Raw genomic sequence first — 8,874 nt, forward strand, 5'->3', positions numbered from 1 at the left:
TATTATGTTTCTCCATTAAAATTCCATTTAATTGATGAAAAACAAAGTAAGCCAATAGGAGAAGACTTGTGTTACGAGCCGAGTTAGATATGAGAGTAATTGACTCAGTATTTGTTCATTATCCAATGTGTGATAAAGATCAAAAAACAGTGGGAGATGCGATTATATTTTGCAAACACTTGATGGACAATAGTGAACGATGGCGGGTCTCGAGAGAGCATCCAACTTAAACATCGATGAAACGTTGAATAGATTTTGTGGAACCGAGTGAGGTGCGGATACATGATCTGGAAAAGTCTTACTCATGAGACCTTGTAGTAACATACAGAATATTATATAATATTACGTGTGGTTCAAATTAATCGAACAATTTGTTTGAAATCCAAGGAACTAATGAGAGCGCGACAATCACTTGTTCTCTCACGTGTAGTCAAAACTACTACATCACATGTGATTGACTTCCTTAACCCTTAACCCTAAACCCTAAACCCTATATCCATGGTTTACGGTTTAGAAATTAGGCTTTAGGATTTAACAATCAGGGTTTAGAAATTAGGGTTTAGGGTTTAGATGGGATTTTTAACACGAACGGTTTAAAAAAAGGGTAAACCGACCCTCTGGCGGCCCCACACCGACAGGTTCCACGACCAACATGTGAGAGAAAAATCGCGTAACCAACACGAACGGTTTAGAGTTTAGGATTTAGAGACTAAACCCAAAACCCTAAACTCTAAATCGGGCTAAATTTAAGAAAGAAAAAAAAAGCAAAAATAAAATAAAAAATTTGGAAATTTTTTTTTCTTTTGAAAAAAATAAATTCGAATTTTTTTCCTTCAACCACATGTGATTGTCGCGCTCTGATTGATCCCTTAAATTTCAACCAAATTTAAGAATTCACATGATTACAACTCTATATTATATTTATATTAGTTATTAGTAAAATGCCAATGACAATTTTAAGAGTCATCATCAACGGATTAGAAAAATGCTAATGACAACTTCATGCACTATCAATTTTCACAATGATTCAATTCTTAACCACAACTATAACCCCAAGGCAGCCCTTAGCATTTTTCTAATTATTAATTAATATTAATAATTTAATTATTAGATTATTATTATTATAGGTAGAATTGTAGAAATAGAAATAAAACACACACAGTAGCAATTTTTTCGTTAATTATTTAGCGCGCAGAAAGACCCTAGATTCAACCGACTATCTTATCATCAGATCATAAGCTACATTCTCTCTTCACCGGGTTTAGGGTTTCAGAAACATCGAATCGATAATCATCACCGGAAATTAGAAAAAATGTCAAAAAGTGGGAAATTAATGCCAAATCTGGATCAAAACAGTACAAAGGTCCTTAATCTTACTGTTCTTCAAAGAATGGATCCTTACATCGAAGAGATCTTGATTACCGCTGCACACGTCACCTTGTATGATTTCAACGTTGAACTCAATCAATGGGTACGTTTTCCCCAAATTTTTTTTTTTTTTTTTCGTAATTCGTCGTTATCTACGTTCCTAAGTTAGAAGTATTGAGTATGCAGTATGCTGATTCATGATTTCTGTTAAATTAGTACCAAGTACTATTATTTTAGGGTTTTTACTGTTGTAAAATGTTGCCATTAAATCTCAAATGTGTACATGATAACATGTTAAATGGCTCAAGCAACTAATCGAGCATCGATCTTGAATAATAGCATTTTTCGAGCTTGCACTCGAACACAACTACCAGAATTTACACTAGTTGAAGCTGAGTAATTAATTAAAGAAGCTCAAATTTACTGTATTGTTGACACCTCTAGTTATAAGGTTAATCCAATTGATTAATTGAAGATCGTGTGAACCTAAACCGAATCCGAAAAAATAAAAATAAAATTGGATTCATTTTCCTATTACATAAAACAGTTCCACAGTTTTAGTAATATTATATTTTCCATTTTTCAGAGCCGCAAGGACGTTGAAGGATCTCTTTTCGTCGTTAAGAGGTAATCATATTACTTAACACTGAAATTATATTTGTAATATTGTATATAACCTTTCTATTTCCCATTTTCTCTTCACAGGGAGTTTAAATGTAACTTTCGTAGTCTAGATAATATGCTACGTAAGTGCCAATGTTAAGTATGCAACTGTTTAGCTGGTCATGTTTACGTGTTAGAAGAGAAATATAGTTGTTGATTTATTAAACAGCTTGTTAATTAATTTAGAGCTTATCACTAAACACTTGTTATTAATTTGATTGCAGGAACACCCAGCCGAGGTTTCAGTTTATAGTAATGAACAGGCGAAATACAGGTACACGATCTTTTGTCTACTGCAATTTGATTATTTGGTTTGAAGAATGTTTCAGTATTGAGATATGATAAACTGTATATATTTGTGGATTTAATGACAGAAAACCTTGTGGAGAATTTGTTGGGAGATTTTGAGTTCGAACTTCAAGTTCCATATTTGTTATATAGGAATCCTGTTCAAGAAGTTAATGGTATTTGGTTTTATAATTCGCATGAGTGCGAGGATGTTGCAAATCTCTTTACTAGGTAATTATTTTTGTTTCATCTTTAACTTGTGACTCTATATATCCATATGTTGTTAATTAGATGATTATGATTATGCTATGCCAACACATATATATTTTGTATTAATAAGTAGGACCCTAATATATTATTGTTACTATATATTGCAAGTAAAATGATTATCAGCCTTTTTGTGTTGCGTCTTATAGTTGAATTTATTGTTATTAGCAATTCGTATAACTAATACCTTGTCTTGTATCCAGGATACTTAGTGCATATTCGAAGGTTTCCCCCAAGTCAAAGGTGAACAAGAGGTAGGTGGTATTACATTATGACTTTATGAGATACATGTCTAATTCGGCAAGTGTATTTTAAGTTAGTCGTGGTTATACAAATACTCAAAACATACGGAACTGTCTATTTTCAGAATACATTTGTTGAATTAAAAGTTTTGAAGTTTTATTTTATCTTATTACATGTGAGGTCAAGGTTTATATTAACTTTGTTGATACGGATTAGAAGTTTGACAACTTCCCTTGTAAATATTTTATACCCGATTCTGTGTGTTTTCACTTCAATATTTCTAACTATGCTGTGATATTTAGTGAAATTGAGGAACTTGAAGCTGTACCTACATCTGGTGTAATTGAAGGACCATTAGAGCCAACGTTCACTACATCCAGTTCTACAGATGTACCCGAAGACTCTTCATTTGTGAATTTCTTTAGCGTATGTTGCTATTTATTTTAATTTTAATTTATTTTAATAATATAATTTTTATTCTACTAGCACTTGCACTAGCTTGATAATCATTTCTTCATTTAAATTCTATGACTGCAGAACGCTATGAATTTGGGACATAATTCTTTCAATTCGGGCAATATACAAACTTACAATAATTCTGCAAACGTTCCTTTATCTTCTCGTGTTGCACCTTCTCCTATTGTTAATGGTCCGACAACACAATTCACTTCATCTGCATCTGCCATGCATCTCGTTGACCATTCTGACCATGTTAATAACAGTAATCATGTCACCAATCTTATCAAACCGCTTTCGTTTTTTACACCGTCTTCATCCACGTCTCCCGTAATCCCACAACCAACTTCATCTGTACCAGTTACTCCGTTAAATCTACAACGCAACCATGGTGTTCCGTTACTTCAACCGTTCCCCCCACCAGCACCACCTCTCTCTCTTACTCCTAATTCGATTTCTCCCACAATTTATGGACCGTTGACCAGAGAAAAAGTTCGTGATGCACTCATGCTGCTTGCCCAGGTATTAACATCTATTTATTTTTATTATTTCCATCAGTTGACATTATCTTTCTGGTGAAATCTGTAGTTATCAGGGGTATTTATTTATTTATTTATTTATTATACCACTATTGCGAAATGATATATTGGGCATTGATTAGAGGTGGCAATGATTGGGTTGATTCGGGGATAGTGGCATCTTAACTGATTAATACGGTGGATAATAGTGAAAGTAGCTAAAAATAGAAGGGTTAAACATTTTGAAGTTACCCAAAACTTATATTTACATTTCATACAACCTGCTAAATTCCCCTTTTCAGGAAATTCTTAGTGTAACAGTTTAATTTTTACTTTATTTTTATCATATTTAGCATTAGCATTGGATTTATCAGTGTAGGCTAGCCTGTTTTAGCCCGTTAGCAACACATAGGAGTTGACATACTTACTCATACTTTGCGTAAAACATGTTGCATCCAGTTGTTTCTTTTCATGGACTTGCATACAGATCTATAAAAATACCTATTAATATGCTGAAACTTTAAGTATATCTATTGAACTTTTGTTGGCATTTGTTCAAGTGTTTGCTTTCATCGTTTCTAACTTTTGGTTTTGCCTTTTACGACCAGGATAATCAATTCATCGACATGTTTTATCAAGCTCTGCAGAAAGTACATCAATCATAACGAAGTTGACTGTTCCATCTGTAGATTGCGAATGAAGTGATTGTAAGTTCACGTTGCATATAGTCGGCTTCCCACTTTTCACCCTGGCGATCAGAGACAATGTTGCTTAATATCTTGATCAATGATGTGTTTTTTAGGGAAATAGGAACTTCGTCGAGTCTAGCTCACAACAGCTTTTACAGATCAACTGTGTTGGTGTTGCTTGATTATGGTTTTGCTATGGATTTATGTTGGTTCATAAATTTGATAACCGTCTGAGTGAACCCATTGATGTATTTCTGTATGCACTCAAATTGTACTTTGTGTAATTTGCTTTTATCATTTGGCTCCGGAAGAATATCGTGACTTGTGAGGGTATTAATCATCTATAACTGTCCTAGACACATGTTTCAAATGATTTAAAAGATTCACATTCTGTGACTCAATTGTTGTCATTACAAATATAAATCTCACCAAGATATAGTGAAACAGTGCAATTAATATTATATACTCCGAAGAAGTATAGGTAATGTATTGATGTTTAAAAACAAGTTGTGAAAACTCAAATATAAATAGTATGTTAATGTTGATACTAGGATATAAATGGTATGTGGACGTTGATACTAGGATATAAATGAGTTGAGCAGAACATAAACTTGACTGGGTTGGGCTTCGAGCTTGATATATCAAGTTTCAACTCTTTTAAACTTATACAAGCTCGAGCTCCACTTATTTAATGTTATACAAGCTTGAGCTCGACTTAAGCTCATCCTTTTATATTAATAGTTATAGTTATTTTATTTATTTTTATATAAATATGTCTATATGTATATATTTACAGACTATATCATTATAAAAAAACTCAATGAATATAAATAAATTAAAAGTTAATATTAGCTCTCTAATTTGTTCGAGCTCGATATAAAAAGCTCCAACTCATTTAATAAACAATCTTCATAAACATTCAAGCACGGGCTTGGGATTGTTTAAGCTCGGCCCAAGCTCGTTCAACCTTGGTTTTTTTAAATTAAGTTTTAATGAGTAAAGTTCGAGTCATTCACAATGTTCACCCAAGTTGAAATTGTATACTTTGGACCAAGAAGACAGTTTAACAAATGTTCAGGGGCTTGACTTGTAGTTTCCTAATGCAAGTCGAAAGTGTTCCCCTGTTTCTCATATTTCAAGCCCTAAAACAATTACACAAATACAGAGAGAGCTATGGCGGCATATAGAAAAATACCCAACACTATTTTTAGCAATTTATTAACACGCTCAAATACAAATACAAGATATCAATTATTTGGACCTTCTTCTTCATCTTCTCATTCTCTCATTTCACGTAGAGGCATTGCTTCCAGGCTCTATGTTGCAGGTTACAGTTCATGTTCCTTTTTGCTACTTATTATATCATACAGTATACACATATTTACCATGATTAATCGGTTTCAATTGTTTTATTTCAAAATTTATATGAACAATTATAGCTTACTTGCTTTCAAAATCGACAATACAATTTTAACCGTCCGTGTTGTTTTTGGAATAATCAAAGTTCAAGTATTCATTTTTGTTAAACCGATAATTTACAGTTGAATTTTATTAATTTAATTTATTATTAGGTATTTGTAATTCTGAATTTCCATTTGCTTACTGCAGGACTTTCATTTTATACCACAGAGAAAGCGTTAACTGATGCGTTTTCGCAGTTCGGCCAAGTTGTTGAAAGTAAAACCCTAAATTTTGACATATGTACATGTACGTGTACATGTTTGTGTAATTATATTATGTTAAACACACTTTGCATCTATTTGCAGCAAATATTATGATGGATAAAGTTTCTAGCAGATCAAAAGGGTTCGGGTTTGTCACATATGCATCTGCAGATGAAGCTGAGAAAGCCATCAATGAAATGGATGGAAAGGTTAGAAATTAATGCAATTTCCTTCCTCATTTTTTCGTGTATAAAGCGACCTATCTATTGTGTAATGTGTGCATGATACTCTTTGTGCATATTGCACATTACTAATATGTTCCAAAAATTAAATAGTAAAAGGGCATATAGACCAAACTCAATAAAATTAGTTTTGGAGTAATTTTGATTTTAGAGTATTTACTATTTAGGAGGCATTAATATGAGGGTTATTTTGTTTGCAGACGCTTCATGGACGCATCATATGCGTTGAACTAGCAAAACCGCGATCGGTACGTGGTAGTGGCGGCGTCCCAATAGCTAGAGGGCCCCCCGAACCACCTATGGAGCAGCAGTAAGCACTTGCATTGAATTTCAAAGTACAAGTTATCACTATACATGATACTTGTAAGATTATAATCCTACTTATGTTGATGAGGTAGTCTGATTTCTCGAGTCGTTGCATGCTGATTGCTACATAAGAGATTTAATTGTTGTTATCCAAGACGGTAGAGGACTATGGTTACTTTCATATTCTATTGGAATATTTTCTGTTAGACTTATGTTTTTTTATGTTGGTTTGCAAGTAGTAGATATGTATAATGTATTTGCTTTTTAAATGAATAAATACATGCATCATCTTAGTGGCAATTCTCATACATACATCTTTATAGTGAGTCTTTTGTTGGTGCCTGGGTACCCATGTTGTTTCTAGGTGTTTTTTTTTTTTAATTTTTTAATTTTTTTTATTTTTTTTTGTAAAAGAAGGTTCAATGCTTCAATCTGATTTGAGTTTGATTTCAAAATATATCATACAGAAAACAATTACAAGATGTCTATTCTGGACATACAACTATTGTTATTCTAACAAGTGAACGAAACATCTTGACAATTTATTATCATCGAACAGCAAACAAGACAACACAGTAAAACAGGCAACACAAACGGGTCCAATTTGCACCATCAATTAATTCACGAGATCTGTGATCTAACCGTTGGACAAAAGTTTGTTGTTTCAAATAACTTGTACCTCAATAGAATGTTGAGTAATAGACTAATAGTCCATTCTTAAAAGCCTTCCAACAAATGTGATGTATATCAATGGTTATATGAATACATTGGCGTCTACATAAAGATCTAGTACGAGTTTGCATTCGTCTATCAAATCTTCAACATCTCTAGTTATAACCTCTCGATCTGTCATAATTATCATTATGCGTTTGGTAAAGATCAACGACTGTGTGTTGGAAGCTAAACTCGTCTATCAAATCTTCAACATCTCTAGTTATAACCTTTCGATTTGTCACAATTTTCATTATGCATTTGGTAAAGATCAACGACTGTGTGTTGGTAGCTCAACGCATCAATTAAATATAATCACAAAGAATATTGAATCACGTGTCTTTGTTATATTGCTTTTGCTTGAGTTTATATGAAATCGTACTTGTAAACTCAACCAGATAAAAAAATTGGAAAAGAAGTAAGAAAAGAAAAGAAGTTGGGTAGAATAGCAAGTGCAAAAATAAGGGCATCCCACATCGTTTGAAGGATAAAAGTGAGAGGAAGAGGGAGTGTATAAAAAGGGAAAGAAGAGAATGGATTACTTACTTACCTGGATGGGGTCAATGGGTGATCAAGAATGCCCATGGCCTAGGTTAGTGACCTTCATTGCACTTTGAAGGGGTGCTATCCTAAGGTCGGCTCTAGTAGTCGAGCCTACATCATAATTTGTGGCAGTAGGGGCCTGCGTTCGCGCGGCCCCTTCACTATTAACTAGTTCAATCATCAATGACAACTGGGAAAGGCACACGGTAGTATTGAATGTTCAAATTATAGTCTTAAAATTTGATTGAAAGGAAGCCTTTGTGTTTGGTTATGGGGTTGCCATTTTCTTCATATATATTTTAGAAAAATTTGAGACTACATGTAAAAGAAGACATAGTAGCGACTCCCATTGGTTTCTTCCTATCAAAATATCCAGCAAAAACAATACGTCCGTTTCTGCTTCGTTCAAGAAAGTCTCGTGAATCAAACCTGCTATATATCCCAAATCATTAAGATGTCAGTTTCAATCTTCAACTGATCATACGATCACACACAGATACTAAAACATCAAATCTGTTTAGGTAATGTAGTAATAATTAACTAATCCAGAGAATGAAACTTTTTAACTTTAGAAAATCGAACTGCGATTGATTTTTCTAATGGAGTTGAGGTAGAGCTTAAAATTGTGTTATACTATATATATATCTCAAGAGAATGTCGAGTGATAGTCAATTCTTAAAATGGCATTTTCTATGACAGACCAACAAATGTGATGCATATCAATGTTTGTATGAGTAGATTTGCATTTGGATAAAGATCTGGTATGAGTTTGCGTTTGTCATACCAGATCTTCAACACCTCTAGTTATAAACTTATATAATAACCTTTTGATTTGTCATAATTTCATTATGCACTCGATAAAAGGTCATAATTTCATCATCACGAACATTATGAATCATATTGTAAACTCAACAAT

The 8,874-nt window shown here is 33.2% G+C and overlaps 2 protein-coding genes and 1 non-coding gene across 4 annotated transcripts; all 3 read left to right on the forward strand.

Annotated features, from left to right (window-relative positions):
* Positions 1-1,171: 1,171 nt before the first annotated feature.
* On the forward strand, positions 1,172-4,839 carry LOC139896799 (mRNA-decapping enzyme-like protein). Of its 2 annotated transcripts, XM_071879440.1 has the most exons (9): positions 1,172-1,471; positions 1,955-1,995; positions 2,256-2,305; positions 2,406-2,550; positions 2,790-2,840; positions 3,132-3,255; positions 3,367-3,807; positions 4,412-4,510; positions 4,606-4,839. In XM_071879440.1, exons 1-8 carry the CDS (start codon positions 1,313-1,315, stop codon positions 4,466-4,468), a joined length of 1,068 nt encoding a protein of 355 aa, XP_071735541.1. In that variant the 5' UTR covers positions 1,172-1,312; the 3' UTR covers positions 4,469-4,510; positions 4,606-4,839. The 2 variants fall into 2 exon arrangements, with proteins under 2 accessions (XP_071735541.1, XP_071735540.1); XM_071879439.1 differs by having other exon boundaries at positions 4,412-4,839.
* Positions 4,840-5,644: 805 nt separating this feature from the next.
* Positions 5,645-7,005, forward strand: LOC139896800 (small RNA-binding protein 11, chloroplastic-like). Its single transcript, XM_071879441.1, has 4 exons — positions 5,645-5,819; positions 6,101-6,169; positions 6,259-6,365; positions 6,599-7,005. Exons 1-4 carry the CDS (start codon positions 5,666-5,668, stop codon positions 6,710-6,712), a joined length of 444 nt encoding a protein of 147 aa, XP_071735542.1. The 5' UTR covers positions 5,645-5,665; the 3' UTR covers positions 6,713-7,005.
* Positions 7,006-7,957: 952 nt separating this feature from the next.
* On the forward strand, positions 7,958-8,118 carry LOC139903680 (U1 spliceosomal RNA). The gene has a single exon (XR_011778485.1). It is a non-coding gene; the product is annotated as a U1 spliceosomal RNA (small nuclear RNA).
* The last annotated feature ends 756 nt before the right edge of the window (positions 8,119-8,874 follow it).

The sequence above is a fragment of the Rutidosis leptorrhynchoides genome, chromosome 3 (genome assembly GCF_046630445.1).
Source record: "Rutidosis leptorrhynchoides isolate AG116_Rl617_1_P2 chromosome 3, CSIRO_AGI_Rlap_v1, whole genome shotgun sequence".
NCBI lineage: Eukaryota > Viridiplantae > Streptophyta > Magnoliopsida > Asterales > Asteraceae > Rutidosis > Rutidosis leptorrhynchoides.

Bases quoted from the DNA above. Each gene is read 5' to 3' on its own strand.
- LOC139896800 (XM_071879441.1), top strand. From the start codon at position 5,666: ATGGCGGCATATAGAAAAATACCCAACACTATTTTTAGCAATTTATTA. The intron at 5,820-6,100 runs GTTACAGTTCAT...TGCTTACTGCAG, and splicing joins TTCCAGGCTCTATGTTGCAG to GACTTTCATTTTATACCACA. The intron at 6,366-6,598 runs GTTAGAAATTAA...TTTTGTTTGCAG, and splicing joins TCAATGAAATGGATGGAAAG to ACGCTTCATGGACGCATCAT.
- LOC139896799 (XM_071879439.1), top strand. From the start codon at position 1,313: ATGTCAAAAAGTGGGAAATTAATGCCAAATCTGGATCAAAACAGTACA. The intron at 2,551-2,789 runs GTAATTATTTTT...TCTTGTATCCAG, and splicing joins GTTGCAAATCTCTTTACTAG to GATACTTAGTGCATATTCGA. The intron at 3,256-3,366 runs GTATGTTGCTAT...CTATGACTGCAG, and splicing joins CATTTGTGAATTTCTTTAGC to AACGCTATGAATTTGGGACA.